Source organism: Centroberyx affinis, unplaced genomic scaffold (assembly GCF_046629955.1).
Source record: "Centroberyx affinis isolate AG114_WGS23_722 - 3 ecotype Tasmania unplaced genomic scaffold, CSIRO-AGI_Caff_v1 ptg000840l_1, whole genome shotgun sequence".
In the NCBI taxonomy this organism is placed as follows: Eukaryota; Metazoa; Chordata; class Actinopteri; order Beryciformes; family Berycidae; genus Centroberyx; species Centroberyx affinis.
The window spans coordinates 196,616-217,922 of NW_027279436.1; the positions used below are offsets into that span (position 1 = coordinate 196,616).

Consider the following 21,307-nt stretch of genomic DNA (forward strand, 5'->3'; position numbering starts at 1 on the left):
AGATTGAAAAAGTATTCAATCTCAAAATCAAGTATTTTCAGGATTTCGGATTTCTCAACTCTGGGTTTCTGGGAGATTACTGATTTCCTGTTTTATTTTGTGTGTCCCTGATCACATCCCTGAATAGAGGAAAAAATGAAGGAGATGTATCGTTTTTTTAAAAGTTTTTTATTATTATCCAACAGTCCAGTCTAAACAATTACTGTAAAAACTCTATGCTGGCCCCTGAATCTAAATCCTGGGGTCCAGATTAATTTAGGACCATCTAATATTGTGTCAAAAACAGTGGGAGATGTTTTTATTCTTTTCCTTACTAAACATTTATTTTGCAACATTCATTTTCAAACATAAAATCATCTCCATCACCGAGGCCTCTTGTAATACATAAGACACATTTAACATTCGAGGAAATGCTTCTGTTTTCTAAGTGCAGAGGAAATCGATAACAGTGCTTTTCTGTGGGCGGACTACAAAATCCTGTTTTTGGTGTAAAAGACCGAGACCTTTTCCCCTTCTGTCTGAGCATGAGTACACAACACTTCACTGTAGACCAACACTACAGTAGAATCCAACTCTACAGTAGAGTACATTAGAATATGTGGGTCTGGACTGGTAAGCAGAAAGTGCTATTACTAAACATTATCGTTAAGAAACCATAATACAATGTCTGTCTCTTAAAATTAATAAATTACCCAGGTCTGTTCATGTGCTTTCAATACAGCAATTAAAAATATAATAGAGTCCACTGTCTTTTCACCTAAGAGTGAATGTTGAATAGAGAAATAATGAACATATTCCCCTTGTTTATTGTCCTCAACTCCTACTGCAGTTATTTTAACCCAATTAGAGGAATCTGATGCCGAGGAAAGATTTTCAAGGTTTTCTTCATGTGCCACTCTTCCATTTAGAAGGATGCTGATGTGAAATGTTGAAACTTTTGGCTCCAAGGAACAGGCATCAGTCAAATCGACTCCCTCAGGAACTATTTACATTGAAATCAGCATCTGTTCATATTAAAAATATCAAGGACTTGCTGTAACTCTCCCTTGTGTTATTTAAGGTGAGTGTAGAAAGCTCAGATGTAAAAGGAAAGTAGGAGGAGGGAGAGCTGGTGTGTCATTGGGGTTGTCAGCGATGTAAATTCTGGCGTCCCAGAAGCAATACGCTCCCTAGGCACTGATCGCACTCACTCACCTACACGATACTTAGGGTGCGTTCACACCAAGCATGTTCAGAACGGTTTAAAGGCTAAGGTCAGTGGTCTAGTGGTTAATGTCCTCCTTGATACTGGCAGGTTTGGAGTTAATTCTATGGATAAATCATACCAAAGCGCGTTAACACAGAGCGCGTTTGGAGCGGTTTATTCAAACTTTGGAGCGTTTCCTCCTTTAGTTCGGTTCGTTTGGGCAGGTGAGGACGATGCCATTCGAACTGCGGTGCGGTTCATTAGGAGTGAGAATGTGATCGCCTGCAGGAAATTATGCCAAAACACAAGGTTTTATGGGAAAAAGGAGACAGATGTTGACATGTAAAAGCCTACAATAACAAAATGAAGCAAGGGCAAAGGTGAAATGCCTCCTCATCGTCTGGGCCAATGCAGTATGAACAGCAGAGAAGGTAAATTACAACAAAGAGTGCAGACAAGTCCATCATGCTTAGCTAAAGTTACAAGGACTGGAATCAGATTTGTTTTGACTCCCCCTCCACCAAAAACTGGTCGCCAAAACTCTGTCCAATAAACGAGCTACTTGTGACTACCATGTGACTTGAACAACGTTAACCGTTTCCACTATGGTTTGGAGCACAGAAAACAAACTGTAGGTGTGATCGCACCCTTACACTACACTATCATTGCATCTACATTAAGACTTACTTATTGATACTAGAAAATGCGCTGCATCTGTGTCAGCAGGCCGAGCCATCGATCATTCCAGTGCCACACCAGAGCTTGAGTAGCTCTTTCACTTGTGTGTTAAGCTTTTTTAGGCAGGTGACTCCATATCAACATTTAAATCACATTAAATGAAAACTATGCGTCTGATAAAGTGCAAAAATATTATTTCCAGGAGGGAGACAGAAACCAAACATTGAATTTGGTGATGAGTGTCTAGGCAGACTGCAGGGGTTTCACAGTGCAGTCCGAAACGGATTAACAGCAGTTTCTCTCTTTCTTCATTAAAAAAACATTCAGATTCTATTACAGTCATTTTAGCTTGATTGGGATTTTTTTCACAAGGTTCCCCTTTTCAGATCATGGGCTCCCACATGTGGTGCTGCTGATCCCAAGCTTGGGGGAAGACCGGGCCTGAGGTCAAAGGTCAGGGGTCAGATGGTCATCACTGGACCTTCTTGGGTGCGTCAGGGATGCTCTCGTTCAGCGGGGTGAGGCTGGTGAGCAGAGTGTGGCGCTTGTACTGCTTGGTCTGCCTGAACTTGGTGTCGGTGCCGTGGAGCCTGTCCAGCACGCCGAGCACCCCGAAACACTGGTTGAACCTGGAGCCAGGAAGAGAGTGGGAGAGAGAGAAAACAACAATATGTTAGTTGTTTTGTTTGTTTGGTTGTTTGCTTGTTTGTTTGTTGGTTGGTTTGTTTGTTTGTTGGTTTGTTTTAATATTTACTACTGTATCTACTGTATCTATCTACCTATCTACCTATCTATCTATCTATCTATCTATCTATCTATACATATTTTTTTTATTGAATTGAATTGAACTGAACTGAACTGAACTGAACTGAACTGAACTGAACTGAATTGAATTGAATTGAATTGAACTGAACTGAACTGAATTTAATTTATTATACATTTGTTCATTTGATTAGTGTTTCTTGTGTTTCTTGTCTCTTTCTGCTGTATTCATAGTATTCAGTTACATCACCACACAACCATCTTGGTAGGAAAATAACAGGTGATTGTAATCAAGTGACAGCCACAGCCAATGAGCTGTGTATATGGTAAAGCACCATATTGGTAGAAAATGCATGTGCCATCATGGGAATACTGTGAAGAATAATAATAAAACATTTCATAAAATGTAAAAAATAAAAGTGGGCTGGCTCACTTGAGGTGGTGGAAGTCGTGGAACTCGGGGGAGGGCAGGAAGGGCAGGTGGTATCCGCAGTGGGAGATGGTGGTGCTGACCAGAGCCAGGGAGTACCACAGGCTGGTGGTGGCCAGGTGGGAACCCAGGATTATCGGCCCCATCACCGCCGGCAGCATGTTGGATAACTGGCAGGAAGAGGGAAAAAGAAGAAGCAGTTTTATTGGTCAAGTGAGTTTGCACATATAAGGAATTCAGCTGGATGGGCTGCTTTCGTAGGACACATTAAAGGGGCAATAAGTACGATTTTTACTGCTCCATAGTACAAAATGACCCTAATATACGGTATATGCAGGGAGTTGATAGGGTATATATATAATAGTAAATAGAGGAAGGAAATATTTTACACATGTAGAGTAACTGTTATTGCAGTTTTACTCCAATAGGAGTAAAAGCAATTATCTAGAAATGTACTTTAAGTACGTAGTCAGGTGAAAAACAAAGGCCAGCTCTTTAATATTTTTGTGGATTTTCCATAATTGTCCCACCCCAAAATCAACTGACTCATAGGTGTAGTCTTTGTGCTCAGGCTATAGTTTGGGTGTGCCGTGTTTTCTTATGATCACAGGAAAACTATCAATTATAAAATTATTATGAAATACTACCAATTATCGGAGGCAAAGACCGGAATGGCTTTTTAACGGTTACAGATTTAATTCACTATTCATATGTCAAAAGAGAAAGTGTGAGAGAGAGAGAGAGAAAAAGGAAATGAAATGGACGCTAGGAAGACATCCTTTACCACATGCTCCAGAGGATGAGCGTAGATGGAGACCAGTCCAATGGGAGCCGTCCACTCATGGTGCTGTTTGTGGAAGTGCTTGTAGAGGGCAGGATGGTGGAACAGTCTGAGTGAGGAGGGGAAAGAGGATCAATTTCACAATGGTCATTACATATATCCAGTTTTAAGTGTTTATAAATTAATTGCTTCCCTCATCAGGCTGTAGACCCAAAAGACTCTTTATGACTCTGCCCAATCTTGGCCCCTAGGTGCTATGTGTAGCATTTGAGCATCAATAAATCATTAACCACATTAATTTTAAGACATTAGTATGATTACCGCAAATAAACGAGACCATTGCTGAGAAGATTGGCAGCCTCTATCAGCCTCTACACTGACTTTTACATTGTGTGCCACCAAGGAGGATTTTGTGGGAAATCTGCTAGATTGCTTTATTGGCCACTGAGTTGGGTCATTGATCCACTTTGAGAGAGTAAGACTGAGGGGACATGAAGGCTGAACAATTAACCTTAATTTTCCCATATATCAGGAATATTCCATCTAAAGACATGTCTTTCCTAATTTACTTAATTTAATGAACGAATATTGAAGCAGATAGATCAAACTCCTCTGATGAAAACACGTAAAAACACATTGACACCAATACAGTTCTCACTTTCTATCTATAATGAAAGAGCAAGCATCTGGTGAATTAAACTCAACTTTTGAATATTCCTCTCACTCTCTGCAGGAGGTTAAAATGAAACATAGTTACTTGTGTTGCCACCGCAGGACATATTTTGGATTATGGCTCAATCTACTAACTGCTTCAGGTAGTGGAAGACTCTCATGTAGCTTCCCACCTAGCCAAGCGTAATGGTGGGAGTGGCTTGTTTATGCCCCAGAAGGGGGCGTGGCTTAGATGCAGGTCGAACATATCCCCAGCTCCAGTCCCCATTTTCCTCCTAGGCCTCAAACCTCAACCTCAACCTCAACCTCAACCTCAGCCTCAGCCTCTGCTCTGAACCCTCCGCCCCGTCCCTTACCTGTGTGAGTAGTAAAACATAACCTCCTCCACGATGCTGCAGATGGCCAGCTCCACCAGACCCCAGTGGAAGGTGGGCAGCTCGGGGCCGCAGGGATTCCCCCTCCAGGTCATCAGGAAGTAAATCCCCACCACCATGGGACCTGAGATAAAGACCTGGTTGAAGAGGACAGTCTTCAGCGCATGGCGCAGCTTGACTGGGTCCACCTGGGTGAGGGGGGGCAGAGGGATGAGAGGTAGGAGGTCAAAACAGGATGAACTCTCAAAAAGTAATATAACATGTATTATATATATGATTATATGATTTGAACTTGAACTTAATGAATACAATTCTTTTTATTTGCTATCATTGAGTTGTATGTTGAGTTGTATGTTGCATGTCTGCGAGGCATTTCATACAATGAGATTGACATAAAAAAACACTGGGAAGTGGCACAGAGTATAATCAGAATAGAAGGATTGGAAGCATCTTACATGTGCAATGTCAAGCTTCAGAAGCGCATCAATAGAAGCTTCAATGAATCATTGACAATACACATGTAAGATGCTTTCAATCCTTCTATTTTGATTATACAATGAGATTGTTCATGGAGTTTGGGTCACCAGGTTTTAACCAAAGAAGTCACTGGGTATCGTCTGCATAGCATTGGACAGAAACATTGTGTTCACAAGTTAGAATACATACTGTAACTCAAAGACGGGCTGTTTCTAAACAATTCCCTTTCCTAAAAGGTGAATGAGCAGATGAAAGCTTCCAGTATCGGATAAAAATGGTTCCAGTTTGTGTGTAAATAACGGTTAACCTCCCATTGCCTCGACTCCTCAACATGGAACTTTGGACCCAGGTCATAAACATTATATCATGACCTTTGTGTGTGTGTGTGTGTGTGTGTGCATGTGTGTACAGATGGGTGACTCAAGTGTGTGTACTTGTGCACAGATGTGTATACAGTACATTATTGTGTTTTGTGTGTACAGCCACAGAAAAAAACTAATTTGTGAGTTGTGTTAGTGAACACTTTGTTCACTACCTGAACAAAGTAATAAAATAAAATGAAATAAAATCACATAAGTAACCAAAATAAATAAATTAAACAACTTAGGCAAAAACCCGTTGTTGCTTAAGTTTTTCCTATCAAATTACATTAGCCACACATTTAGACCACAATACAGGACTGGCTCAGTTTATGACTGATAAGGCTCAGAAGTAATCCTGGGTCATGGTGCTATCTCTGCTAACACTGACTACAAGAAGCCAACAAACCACTTAGCTAGTCAGCAGAGATGGTTTATCAGAGAGGCTGGGGAGTAGTTCTGTTACTCTGGATAGGGGCAATCAGCTAAATGACTAAACTGTAATATTACATGTAATTGGGATAACAGTAATCTAAATGGCAGATGTAATCCATTGCAGTTACTTTATAAACGTAAATTAAAAAGGTGGGTAATTTATGACCTCCAGTCAGAGATCATCATAAGGCAAACAACGACCACTTAAAAAAAAAAAAACATTAAAGTCATCATTATATTTTCAGAAAAGCATTGATTTATCCTTCTTTTCCTTAAACTGTATTCCACAAATAAAAAGGTGGGTAAACTGACTTTAGGTGGGTTTTGCCCTCTGCTACATGACTGATTGTATATTCTGAAAAAATAGATGTATACTGGTTTGATTCCTACTCAAAAGCATGTTTGGATGGAAAATGCATTTACATAGATGAAGAAGATTTTGTTATTTCCCATCATTTTAAATATATTCAAATAGTGTCTCCTGACATGATGAAAACAGCTCTATTCAAATGACAGTCTGTAACCTGTTTTTTACTTGCATATTCTATTGATCATGGGGACAAAACAACCTAAAAGTAACTAAGTGATTTTATTACATTAATGAGCATGAGCTTGCTGTGGATTATGTGACTGTTTACAACCACAAACCAGTTATCAGTACCCGGTTTAAGAAAGTAACCCTCTCTGGTTATCAGTAGCGTCTGTCTTTATCTCTCCAGCATCAAACAACATCTGTTAATCAAACACAGTAAGAGGACTTTGGTCAGATGGACAGGTGGACACGTCGCATCAGCAGGACAGAGGGAGGGAAGATTTCAAAGGATGTTTTTCTGGAGTCGAGGTGATATATGCCTGTGTGCACATACACACACACACACCAGTATTTCCACTAAGACAAAAGTGTAATTTTCTGGATAGATGATGTCACCACTTGCTCTTTGTGAGAGACAGATTCCATTCATCCATCCATTCATCCATTCATCCATTAATCTATCCATTCATCTATCCATTCATTCATTCATTCATTCATCCATTCATCTATCCATTCATCTATCCATTCATTCATTAATTCATTCATTCCCTATACAGTGTAGCTAATGTTAAAGCTCACCAATTGAACATTAGCTGTAAATAAAAAGTTGGGTAAACTGTGCTCTCCAGTTGGTGATTATCATAAGGAAAACAACCACCAACATAGCCTATTGCTTTGTTCCTTGAAAATACCCAATATTCACATGACTAACTATGATGTTTACAGTGAATTTACTTCAGAAAGATTTATCTCAGTCTAAAAAGCCCGGTAAACTCTATCAAGCTAGGTGGGGAAACTGATCTTAGATGTGTTTACCCTCCACTCAATCAATTAATGAAATGCCATAAAAATATTTAGTTCTGTGAACTAAATGTGAACTGTGAACAACAGGAGTTATCAGTGGTTAAGAGCGGCCATAAAATGCATTTCCACTGGTTGCGTTGCATCATCTGTTTGAGGGCGTTCTCTCTGTAGACAAGCTGTTGCCAGAGCTACACATTTTACCAGCCTGCTTGCCATTCGATATGCTTCAGGTCAGGCTAGTTTAACACTTTCTTTACAAGTAGTAGTAGCTAGTAATATTGGTAGTAGTAGCCGTTGTAGCAGTAGTAGCAGTAGCAGTACTAGTAGAAGTAGCAGTGGCAGCAGCAGCAGTAGTAGCAGTAGCAGAAGTAGTAGTAGTAGTAGTAGTAGTAGCAGTGGTAGTGGTAGTGGTAGTAGTAGCAGAAGTAGCAGTAGTAGTAGTAGCAGTAGCAGCAGCAGTAGTAGCAGTAGTAGTAGTAAGAACAAAGCACAAGGGCATTGTTCACATACAAACAGAACAGAACAAACATCAGCATCATACACTAGAATTTACAAACCAGAAATTACCAATCAGAAACTGAATTGGGCCTCATAGAGGGAAACTATCGAGACAGCAGCCAGATAGTTTGGTTGAGCTACTCCTAAGTTTCACCCCTGTCTGCACTATCTATCTGCTGATGGTGGGTGTTTCTGTTAAGGAGAATAAAGCCACATTACAGGAAGAAAGCACAAGGGGAAAATGACAGAATCAGCAAAGAACAAAGAGACGGAGAAAGTAATGAAAAGGTGCAACGCAGAAAAGGTTTAACGCAGCAAAAGTGACAAAAGAAATTGCAGGTTGCAAACTTGCTTTAGTTTATAGATCAACTGTAGGTAAGGTGTGAGAAATAAAAGATTAAAGATAGTGAAAGAGGGATATCACAGAAACTTGAAACTTCCTTATTCCCATAGGTCCAATCCTTATTCCAATGAGACTGGAGAAGATAACAGAATAGACATAGAATTGACTCAGAATTGAGTTCATAGAGGGGGCAAAAAAAAAAATCAAAACAAGATAGAAGACAAAATGAAAGGAATCAGAAACAAGAGATCTTCCTTCCCATAGCTAAGGGGTGATACTGTGGGACTGGAGCCTACCGGGTTATTCTTGTCCACCTGGATGCGGTAGCGAGTGATGAAGGAGGGTTTGCCGGTGGTGTCTACCAATAGCAGCAGACCATTGGACACCCAGAATGCCACGCTGGGGACCAGCATTGTCCCTGTTAAATAAAGCACAATAAAGCAAGGTCACTGTCAAGGAAGGAAATAAATAATCACTGTTAAAATTAAATGATTTTATTTTAAGTGATGTGTGGAAAAATCATGACTAATTCAAATTCAAAGCCCAGTTTTAATTTTCAAGTTTAGGTATGCACATTGTCTGCCAATATTAAAATGTAAAGGCAAAGTCCATTTTACATTTAATTTTCTCGCCCTCTATGACAGAACCCTGTCATTATTTAAATGTAAAAATAAATCATTTTCATTTTAATATTGACTGGATAATGCTTCCATACATAAGGGGTATATAGTCGCTTTTTGAAAGGCCCCAAATTGTTCATATATTTGCTATCATAAATTGCTACAAACAACTTAATCACAGTTTGTTTTGACCAAAGTCTGGGACAAAACTGAAGATGGACTGGAGTCAAGTCCATCAGGTCTAGTTTGGGTTTGATTGTAAATGTCAAACTCTACAACCATCTGCCCGACATCCTAAGCCCAAACATGCTCATATAAAGTGATCAATTATACCTGCATTAAAGCCAATATCTTTCAAAATTTTTCTCCTGCACCCTCAGATACTTTCAGTGACTCTAGGATGAAGGGTAATTGACATTAAAACAGACAGAATTAAAAATGAGTAACATCATGACCCTCAAACATGAGTAAGTAAAAACATTAGTGGTCTTATTGCGCTGAATATCACTTCACCTGTGCTCCATAGGTTCACTTTTACATAATACAAAATCTATAACTTTAAAAATAGCTTTACTCATTGTAATGCACAGGACCAGCAGCACAAAACGTCCTAGATAATATTTGATAGATAGCCAGATTGATAAGCATCATCCAATCTGCACTACAGCGGGCCAATTCATGACACAGCAGGCCATTTTCTCCTTAGTGCTGTACTTCATGGCCACATCATAAAGGTGAGTAAGCCAAAACCGGAGATCATGACTGATTTGTAGAATTGGAAAACTGCTCGCACTGCAATGCATAATTCCACTGTGGCCAGTAACAAATCAAGTTCCTCTTTTGTGCAGCCCTAGTCATTTTCATATCACATGACATCAGCCTCAAAACAAAGCCCTGTTTGTGTCTCACGGTAGATGAAATTAGGCGTGTAATCTAATTTGACACGAGATGAATAAAAACTTGAAAGAGCTAATGTGAACATTTACTCTGCTTGTGATAACCCCGATTCCAAAAGAGAAAGGAACAGAGAGAGAGAGAGAGAGAGAGAGACAGAAAGAAAGAGAGAGAGAGGGGGGGGGGGGGGGGGGGGGGGGGGGGGTTGGAGAAAGAGAGAGAGAGAGAGAGATAGGGAGATCCATAAAGCCATCCATCCTGTTCTTTCACCACTCCAAAAAACAGGTAAGCAAATAGGGAGCCTATTTGTTTTGTCTGGTGCTGCTCTCCAGTGTATCAATATACAGCCTGTCCATGCAGGAAACTATTTGTTGACAAAGACCTCTGTGATTACAACACCGTCAATAAATATGCTGTGAAGCAAATAAGTAAGTGTACAAAATATTCCCCTACTGATCGATCACCCACGACAGCATGTTGTGCCTATTGAAAACGACTGCTGTTTCTTACCCAGGAAGAACAAGGCAGCGTCGTGACCCTCAAACTTCACGTACAGCCCGGTCCACAGGTTCTGCCAGAAATCTCCTGAAGCTCCCCAGAACCTCTGAAGATGCCTGGATCAGGAATCAGGGTCAAGTTCACAGGACCATAGGATAATAGGAATGTACAGATACAACACTATGAGTACAGTGTAGTGAGTGAAGAGATACACAGTTCCACCAATGCTGGTGCAATAGCAAAAAGAAAAGTTACTAAATGGTTGTCTATACAATTCCTCTGACAGATTTTTTTTCTTATCCTGCCTGGTGCTTTAAAATTAGGGGTCAAATTGGGGTCAAATTTGCTCTCAGCTCCAAATTACATCTTGAGCTGAGTGAACATAAAAGAGAGTCATTCATTCACATTCTCAATAATTGCTTTATAGATTTGATGTAAGAATCTTTTTTCATGGGAAAAGCTCTCCAGTTTTTGAATTATGAAGTAAATCAACTTCCTGAATTGAAAGGGCATTGACCCCAACGCTGATATGAAAGAGCACTTAAAGAAGATATTTTTAAGCCTGGTTAGAGCTTTTAAATGCCCACGGCCAGGAAAAATCTTTACAAAATGTTCTTTGTTGCAACAAATCAGCTTCTTCAATAAAGAGAGATGAATTGTGCTGTATGTCTATTTTGTCTGTCTGCCTCTCTCTATGCTGTTCACTTTTATGACATGAATAGGACATTCACTATTATGTCCTCTCCTCTCCTCTCCTCTCCTCTCCTCTCCTCTTCTCTCCTCTCCTTTGTCGTGTCTTGTCTTGTCTTGTCTTGTCCTGTCCTGTCCTGTCCTGTCCTGTCCTGTCCTGTCCTGTCCTGTCCCGTCCCGTCCCGTCCCGTCCCGTCTTGTCCTTTCCTGTTTTGTTTTGTTTTGTTTTGTTTTGTTTTGTTTTGTTTTGTTTTGTTTTGTTTTGTTTTGTCCTGTCCTGTCCTGTCCTGTCCTGTCCTGTCCTGTCCTGTCCTGTCCTGTCTTGTTCTGTTCTGTTCTCTCTTGTTCTGTTCTGTTCTGTTCTGTTCTGTTCTGTTCTGTTCTGTTCTGTTCTGTTCTGTCTTGTTCTGTCTTGTTCTGTCTTGTTCTGTCCTGTTCTCTTCTATCCTGTCCTGTCCTGTCCTGTCTTGTTGTGTCTTGTCTTGTCTTGTCCTGTCCTGTCCTGTTCTGTCCTGTCCTGTCCTGTCTTGTCCTGTCCTGTCCTGTCCTGTCCTGTCTTGTTCTGTCTTGTCTTGTCCTGTCCTGTCCTGTCCTGTCCTGTTTTGTCCCGTCCCATCCCGTCCTGTCTTGTCCTGTCTTGTTTTGTTTTGTTTTGTCCTGTCCTGTCCTGTCCTGTCGTTTACTTTCTTTTCCTTTCCTTTCCTTTCCTTTCCTTTCCTTTCCTTTCCTTTCCTTTTCTTTTCTTTTCTTTTCTTTTCTGTCCTGTCCTGTCCTGTCCTGTCCTGTCCTGTCTTGTTCTGTCCTGTCTTGTTCTGTCCTGTTCTCTTCTATCCTGTCCTGTCCTATCTTGTTCTGCTGTGAGATAATTAATGCCCCCATGTGGTTAACAAATGCCCCCATGTAGGCCTACTGTATTGTAATACTGGTGGCAGTATCATCTCTCAGGTTCATCACAGGACAAGCTGTTGGTTTTAAGGTAAGGTGATATTACCATGTCAGCGAGTTGCCGAATGCAGCCAAGAATAAGAGTCCAGATCCGATGACAAAGGCTGCTTTCTTCACAGAGTCCCACAGACCTCCAGGGCTGTCCTGGAGAGAGGAGAAACACAAAATCTGCATGAAACTCTCTGATACTCTGACAATACAACACAGTGCAATCCCATGATGCTGTGTTTTCTCTTCAGCTATACCAACATTTCCCCCAGACACTTTATGAAGTGAAAACATCTCTGAAACAACAACTATTTGATACTAAGGCCCAACACTGAAAGCAGTAGCCTACAGATGAGAGTCTTTCAACCAGGATGACATCATGTTGTTTCAATGGTAGGTGAAACACCGATCTACACAAACAGAAAATGCTTTGATTGGCTTGTGTTTTTGTTTGAGGCATACAGCACCATTGGACCGCTTAGCGATAAGTCATCAGAGAGGGAGACTGAATATCTAAATAAATGAACCAGCAGGAGAGCGACAGTGACACTCCTCTGCCTTCTTGTATATCGAGTCAAATTACCTTTCATGTCCATAGCCTCAGGACTGAGCCGTTCAGGAACAGCACAGACCCTGAGGCTGTTTGATAACACTTAATTAGTGTGGCAATCTTGTTTAGCTACTCTGATGCACTTTAAGACATTTGAAGGAGGCCATACTATTAGTTTTATATTGTTTTAAATTAAAGTAACTGGCTAGACGAAGGGAGTGTAGGCCGACAATATGTATGATTCACTGATTTATGAGTATATGTGATATATTAATGTTTTAAATGTACTTGTGGCTCCAAGGAGAGTTCTTAGCAACCCTTGGGTTCGAATAGCAATAAAGTTGACTTGACTTGACTAGTTGTCTAAACAATAAGCATCTAGTTAAACTATGTAAATGTGATGTGGGGGAGCATGCATGGGGTAACTACAAAAACGATGAGGCATCAATACAACTGACCAACAATAAATGTGCAAATATGTGTAATAAGTGCAGATGTATATCAAAAGCAGCTAAAAGACTTACAGGTTGACTGTTAAATGAAACTATATTGTCAAAAATGAATGTATTTATTGTCATTTGGGCAGTTTGCAATTTTGGCAATATATGAATTCACGCTAATTCTCTGTCCTGGATTCGAGTGTTTACTCACTTATCTGAAATGTTAAACGTTAAATGTACAAACGTGTCCCGGCCAAAAGACACTGTACAGTGTATCTAGTACAAGCAGAACCTGAGCCAGCCGCTGAGAGAGAATCAGTTCACTCAGTGGGAATTCATTAAAGGGATTGATGTCACCTTCAATAGACCTTTTAAAATGTCAGCTTTTACCACAGCTACCCTTTGCCCACCCACAGCAGCAGTGGGAACAATGTTTCACAATGTTGTTTTGGCCTCAGAGTCCAGCTGCTTTTTTTTTTCAGTGCTACGCACACATCCACTCAGTTATACTGTAGGGATATGTGCACACAGATACAAATAGACAGAGACATCCTTGAGTATCTATCCTTATGAGGACCTTCCACTGACTACATTCATTCCCTAACCCCTAATCCTCTCCACTACATGCCTAACCTGAATGTAATCCTATTCTATTCTTAACTCTAAAACCAAGTCTTAACCCAAAACTAGCATCTTGAAGAAGTAAAGACCGGCCAGAATGACCTCACTTTGCAAAAATGTCCTCACTCCAAAGGTCTAAAACTCAAACTGGTTCTCACAAGGATAGAAGAACAAGAACACACACACACACACCTCTGTATTTCTCAATTTACTCTCTCTTTCCACTCGTCTCTTTTCTCCCATGGCATAACAGAACAATCCCCTCAGTGTTGTTGCACTCTACATGATCAAAACACTCTGGATAGACCTTGACCTTTCTCACGTTCATGTGCGTAATCCATAATTTGCCAGCCTCTCTGCTCTGTTCCCTCTAGAGCGCTCCGTGGAAAAATGTAACTTGTCAGGTTGAGCCTGTCCTGATGAGCGACATGAATATCAGGACAGATTTCTCTGAGGCACAGGCGAACAGTCAGGTGGATAGTTGTTTGGCTACACTTGGCCATGCTGACAAACTACTAGATACATACAACAAGACAAGGCTACTCAGAAATAACCTAATAGCATCCTAAAAGTGTATAGCCCTACACTTTCTCCTGCCAAAGATTCACATCCAGACCTCATAAATTTAGATTTAGAACTACTTTGTATTTTTGCCAGTCATGATAGTAGCAATGTCAATGGCTGCCTATGACTCAGACAATAAAAAGCAAGAAAGTGTTCCACCCATGAGGGTTTATAGGGCCGATACCAATATTTTTGTCCACAGAAACCCAGACTAATGAAATGTTTAGGTGGGTCAGTAGCTCCTTAAAGTGACACAGAAATGAAAACTATCATACCATACACCTGTTTCACAATTTTTATTTTTTTTTTATTTTTTTTTTTACTTCCTGGAAAACAGAAAATCTTAAGTGGTGATGTCATCATGTACCAGGAGGCGTAAATAAAGATTCCAACCAATAAAAAAGAAAAGACAACCAGAAAAAAAGATTTTTGAACAGTCCCGCCCCTCCCATCAAATACAACTGTCTTTCTCTCCCTGACTGATATCCCATTGGTTAACACTTTTGAATGACCCCTCCCTGCGTTATGGCCCGTCCTGATATGCTGTTTCAACAGGAAACACATCAAGGAAACAAGATGCTCTCAAAGTGCAGTTTCATCGGGACTTTAAGGCATGTTGAGGCAGGTTTCATGACAGGTTTTACAACCTGGTACAACTGACACTCTTCAATAAAATAGTGCCAAACCACACTGGAATGATTTCTCTGGTCAGACATCTGGAAACCATCTTCTATAACAATAAAAATAATAATAAAAACACATTCACTAGCTGTGGTCAGGGAGGAACCTCCATCCTACCGACGGTGGATGACACTGACTGGTCAATATCTGATTTATAATAAAACATCAAACCAATATATTTGTCAAATCTTAGTAAGAATATTAACTTTGTAATGCTAACAGGTTTAAAGAGAAATGGTAACAACGCCAGCCAGAATAAGACAGCCTATGTGTATCTATAGGGATGTTTATGATGTGATTTAGGTTTTATTCACATTTTCTTATGTCAAAAAGTTCAAATGGGGCTCATTTTATTGTCTTCCCAATTCCCTTACAGTCCACCATCTTTATAATTATTATATTATTATAATTATAATGTAATTTTCTGTATTGTTACTTCACTGTCACTCTTTGATGATGATGATGATGATGATGTCTTTGTAATATTGTAAAAAGGCCTATTATTGCATCATGGCCAGCACAACAAAGCAGTCCAATGGATGCCGGCCTTATATGTGTTTTTGGTGACATTTCACTTTCTAATGGCTTTATCCCAGTATACTGACATGTGTTTTAACCAATGGAAAAGTATTACAAGTACTGAAAATATCCTTAATATACAGTATGCTTTTCCATAGGATATTACAGAGGTTAATAGACTGGAATAAGTAAAGCATTACCCTTTTTTAAAATTATTCAGAGTAAAACAACATCCACACAAACGGAAGGACAGGTAATCAACACATCAATCAACAGCACAGACCAGACAGCCAAGAAAAGAACAAAATAGATAATAGAAAATCTGCAAGGGGTTGCACCTCTGTTTACTGTGACTCATCGCATTGTGTTCTTGCTTGCCTGCCTTTTACCATCTATTTGTAATGTTCAATCAACGTAATAAGAGAGCGTACGGTTGGAGAGGTGCTGTGCTCTTACCTGTCTGCTGCTGCTGGCTGTGACTGCTCCCTTCATGTCTATAAACACAACAACAAAAACACTGTAAATGTTGTTTTTTTGTTTTTTTTCAGGAACAGTCTCATAACTACAATATATCCATACTCAGATATATTGTATCAGGCGACTTGGAGTGAACCAAGTCACCTGATGTTCAAGAATACTAATTAAAATGAAAGAATAGGCCTATTAAGAAGAATAAGATTTCAGGAAAACAAACAATAAAACCCTCTAAAATTATACTATTTTAAGTTAAGGTCTAAATAGAGATGATTGAAGGCTTTAATTCCAAAATGAGAAATCCCTGCTTTTACAAAATGATTGAGTGGTAGAACATTCATATGCAGATTTTTTTTTTTTTTTTTTTTTTTGCCCTAAACCCATGGCTGGCAAAATAATAGTGCATTTAGAAGCTGGGTATTTTATCTTTAATTTAATCATGATTTTTTTTTTTTTTTTTTTTTTTTTTTTTTAGATCTAGTGTTTTGGAATTAAACTGTTCAATTTCAGTATGTTCAATTTCATTCATGTCAGCAATCATTTTGTCAGAGCAGATATCGCAAATGGTTTTTGAAACATACAACAATCTCTTTAATACATCATTAATCATTAATCATTAATAGGCTGCATAAATATTAAATACATCAATAACACTTTGCTCACTAAATGTATTTGTCTTTCTCATAGACTGATTATCCAAGTAAGGCTATTTGTCTGAAATATGAATCCAACAAAATATTAAACAAAATGTTCAATAAAGTAATGACATTTTATCTACTTCAGTGCTTTTTTTTTTTTTTTTTTTAGCATGGTACAATAATCAGTTGAGTGCAGTGCAGCCTGGAGCAAAATTTACAGTTGGGGGATTATGCATTAATCCTATTATAATCCGTCTGAACTTTTTTTTTTTTTTTGGTCAAATTCTTGGGGATAACAACTTGTCCTACATTCAGTCTCTTTTTGCAGCTCAGCAGGGAAGGGAAAGTTTAATGGAAAAAGAACCATAGTAACATTATGTACATTTCAGAATAATAGTATATAGAACAAATATTAGGCTACACCAAAACTATAAACTATATAATATCTTCTAGGAATATTACAGTGATACAATATTACGAAATAATAATAAAATACAGTAGTCTACAATAAGGTCACTATAAAGTTATTATTGACGACCACAGACGCACTTTAAGTCCTTATAGGAATATTATAGAGATTTTTGCTTTTCATTAGGGAAAATACAGCGATAACAACACAGTTATAACCCAATAGTAATGCACTGTCATATTTGATTGAACACCTGCAAGCTGTCCTATAGACTGATGTCAGTGATGTTACTGGATCTACTGAATCTTCAGTATTTAACTCTCTGCAGAATCTGCAGCCTCTATTAAAACCCTACTGCACCCAAACCAAACAGCAAATTCATTTAATTTTGACACAAAAATAAATGAAATGGATCCACTTACTGTCGGTGCGCGTGTCGACCGTCATCTTCCCTCAATGCTTCGGTGAGTGCAGATCTCTATCATTTTACATAACTCGGTCCAAGCGTTTATTTACAGCAGCATACGACTTCTGATTGGTGGATCCTCGGTCAGATGACTCACGAGAACACGGAAGTAGGCACCTCTGTACTGTGTGTTTTTTAATGTCAGGATGTGTTTTGAAAGCCTTTTCTTCCAAGTCCACATGTATCGAGGTGAAGGTTGAAAACCGGCATGGGAGATCGCTGCACCGATAGAATAGAATAGAATAGAATAGAATACAAACGAGAGTTAACTATTGATAGCCTGAAGTAATTAGTGCCACTCTTTGCTGTTTGATCATAGAAAAACATCCCATATCTTCATAATACAAAAATATAAAACTTCATATCAATCTACAACATAAAAGTCAGTAACCTGCATTATTAAATACACCTCAGTGTGTGTGTCCTACCCCCAAATGTGTTACTATTTTGAATGCAATTATCTCTCTTTCTCTCTCTCACTCTTTGATTTTCTTTTTCTGCTTCAGTACATAATGTAGACTGCAGGCAATATCAAATGTAGCCTACAGGAGAGATAGGAGAGGAGTCGATGGGTATCTTCAAAAGATTGAATTAATGGTGCTTTCTTATAATTGTGTGTACCTATGTCATTTATTTTTTAGATTTCACATTCTGCATCGTGTCAGGGTCACAGCCCCAACTCACTCATGAGATTGCAGTAAATAATCGAAAGTCGCAGGACAAAGCCTGACATTATGGCCTTATAGGACTTATGACAGAAATGTTCCCATGAATCTTATTTAATATTTAAAATCATTCACACACACATACCCTACCCTCTGCCTGTTCATGTTACAGAACAGAGAGACGTCTCCTTCACCTTTCACTTCACTCCCCCTGACCCTCAGATAACCTGCAGGCTTGTCTTGTCTGCTGTGGTTCCACTATCAGTGATTATTAGCTTACAGAAGGTAATTTAACGCTAACCATTACGTAAAGAACTGGGGAAAAGGTTTGCCAAAAAAAAAAATAATAATGGATCTGGTTTAGTCCCAAATTACATAAATTTCTTCTTCAACTACTGAAGGTGGGGAGATAACAGTGGAAATCTACAGCATGATTAAAACAGTCTTCCTTTTTAGCCTACAGATTTCATTTTGTTGTTTTCTAATCATGTAAATAATAGTGAAATTAAACTATTCCTCATTTTAATGGGGACCCTCTGGTAATCCCTGAATCCCCTGGAGGCCTGCAGACCTTTCATTGGGAATTTACTGTATAGGCCTGCGATATGCAGCCTTTCATATTTCTTTTAGCCTATATTATGAAAGAATCTTGATACAATATTCTTAAGGAAACAATTGACAATTCATATTCCTATTCATATTCCTACCTAAACATTACTGGGCCACTGTGTTGTTTTAAAGGGGTCAAACATAAAGTTTTTTTTTTTTTTTTTCTGTTGGATTGTTGTTGTTACTTACTAAATACCCCATAACATGAAAATTATGGCAGGTTCCACTTCTATGATGAGGGTGTATAAGCACTAACACTTTGACTTATACATTACTAATCAACACCAAATGTAGTTAATAAAGCTGCAAGTTCCACCAATTTGCCTCTTGAACCATCCTAGTCTGCCAGATTGATTATTTATAATCACAAAATTATTTGGTCATAACTCTGTGGTTGTTTGTCCATTAATCATCGATTTGATAGGCCACACACTTCAAATCCATTTTAAGATCATCCAATAGAGGGAGCCACAAATGCCCAAAAACTGATATCTCAGTCTGTGTGAGCAGAAGTGATGACATTTGACATGCATGCTGCTGGACTAAATATGGCTGTGCTTGGTCTGTGAGACTGCGGTCTATCACATAATGAGCTCCAACTGGGTTTCCACGATTACTGTGAAACTTGGTGTAATCTTAAGAGATAATTCTATGGATCAAAGCAATGAAAATAATTTGCTTAGAAAAAATCTGGCATACAGTATCTCACAAATGGAGGCCAAAAAGTGGCACTTTGAATGCTTCCACAGTTAAAATGATGGATGCACGCTGAACATTTTAATGGGACAATGTCGATTACTGTGAAACTTGCTATGACTGGAAAAACTTCAACATTGACATTTGATCCTTGAAAAGAATAATTTGTTAACCTTTCTATATAAGCCTCAACTCTGGAATCACCACTTTTGGTTTAATTCCTATTTTATTCTGCAGTATAAGAGATGTGATTAATAAATTACAGGGAAGCATTAGTTTCATCCAATATAATTAAGTACAGAGGATGATTACATACATATCTAGGCTTGCGGAATCTTTGGACATGACTACTGAATGCTACAATTAAAAACAGTAGTATGTAAGAGTATTTACATCTATCAAATGTCAGTGATTAGATTAGTACTAGTTGTTTTTGGTGTTTTAATGCACAGCTCAGGTCTGACCTCCAGTGTGAAGCTGCTGTCATTGCATCAGTGCTGTTGGATTTTGGCACACATCTGTCACTGGCACATGCAGTTCCCTCGACAGACTGGGGGGAGTACAGGCCGTGAGTGCCTTTGGATTTAAATAAACGATGACCCATTTTGTGATGCGTGTGCTGATTCAGGTTTGGAGTTCACTCACATTTGCTCTCAGTGGAGCCAAGCGGCTGCTCAGCTGCCCAGTGGGAGAACAATATCGCCTGAAAGGAAATGCCCTGACATGCCCTGTCTGTCTGTTTTTTTTTTTTATTTTGTTTTGTTTAATTCCAATTCATTCAAATCATGAAGTTGAGTTTCTTCAAAATTTGAATATAAAAAGAATAATGCTTTCATCTTCCCTTAGAGTTAATCTTGTGATTATCAAATGAATTGTGGTTTCTATTAAGGCTATACGTTTTAAACTGATTAGGTTGAATCTGAATTAACCATCGCTCTGGTGTCTGTAGTTTGTAACAGTGATTTCTCCTGACAATATTCTGATGTATGATGACATGAGATTCAGCAAATTAAAGAGTTGATGGGCTTAAGTTATCTCATAACCTACAACATGCGTGCCCAAATTGTATCAGTCCAGCAGCCAAATGGGGCTTGTCTCAAACTCCAAAGGTTTATACAGATAAGATGCAGATAAGATCACTCAATCACAACCGCTATAGTCAAATTAAATCACATGATACCCCAGTCCACAGATTTAGGATCTGAGCTGCTGGAGTCCCAAGACGGAGGAGTGTTACAGATGAGCAGAAACCAACATCAATATCCAGTCAAGAAGGGGCGTGTTGGACCAGAGAAGTCAACTCACTAAAACCATAAGGTGTGGCATTAAGTCACCGAAGCTTTGACTGAATTTCCGAGGACAAATTAGAGCAATGACTGATGACTGTCAAGTTACTCTTATCGTGTCAATGTGACAAATTATTTTGCACAGTTTAGAGGAAACATTGGACTTGAATGCCTCTCTGATGTGACTTTTTTTTAACATTACAGCTTCCAAATAAATGTCTTGCATCTTTTACTTGATCTTCTAACTACTAACTTTAAAACTACAAGATCAGATTTGGAGTTACTTATACACTAAAGTATGCCACATGCCACACCTTGCCATACCCAACTGACAGCCATGTGTTGCATATAGGCTACAGTAGGTGGAGGCCATTAACACAATGGCAACTATGCTGCAACACTGCAATCCTATATGAAAACATGCTCTAATAATGTGTGTGTGTGTGCATGTATATTGCTTAGGCAAACACTGTAGCTGGGGCCACCCTGAGCACCACAGATGAATGAATAAGTGTCACCTTTGAAAGGAGTTAATTATAGGGAGATAAAGGTGAAGTTTGCCCACAGGCTGGTACGCTGAAGCTATTCCTTACACCTTTAAAATCAATTGGATTCAATCAAGTTAGGGTTGAAAGGTCAACTGATTCATGATGTAGGCTGCTTGTGTTGCTTGTTTGACTAATTTCATGTTGTTGTTGTTTTCACTTATTTTGGTTGTTACCT

The 21,307-nt window shown here is 39.0% G+C and overlaps 1 protein-coding gene across 1 annotated transcript; it reads right to left on the minus strand.

The window, feature by feature from the left end:
- Positions 1-169: 169 nt before the first annotated feature.
- Positions 170-17,315, minus strand: faxdc2 (fatty acid hydroxylase domain containing 2). The gene is made up of 9 exons (XM_071520968.1): positions 17,285-17,315; positions 15,798-15,835; positions 12,025-12,122; positions 10,356-10,459; positions 8,628-8,749; positions 4,866-5,071; positions 3,841-3,946; positions 3,060-3,226; positions 170-2,493 (listed from the first exon to the last, which is right to left on the minus strand). Exons 1-9 carry the CDS (start codon positions 17,307-17,309, stop codon positions 2,337-2,339), a joined length of 1,023 nt encoding a protein of 340 aa, XP_071377069.1. The 5' UTR covers positions 17,310-17,315; the 3' UTR covers positions 170-2,336.
- Positions 17,316-21,307: the final 3,992 nt, after the last annotated feature.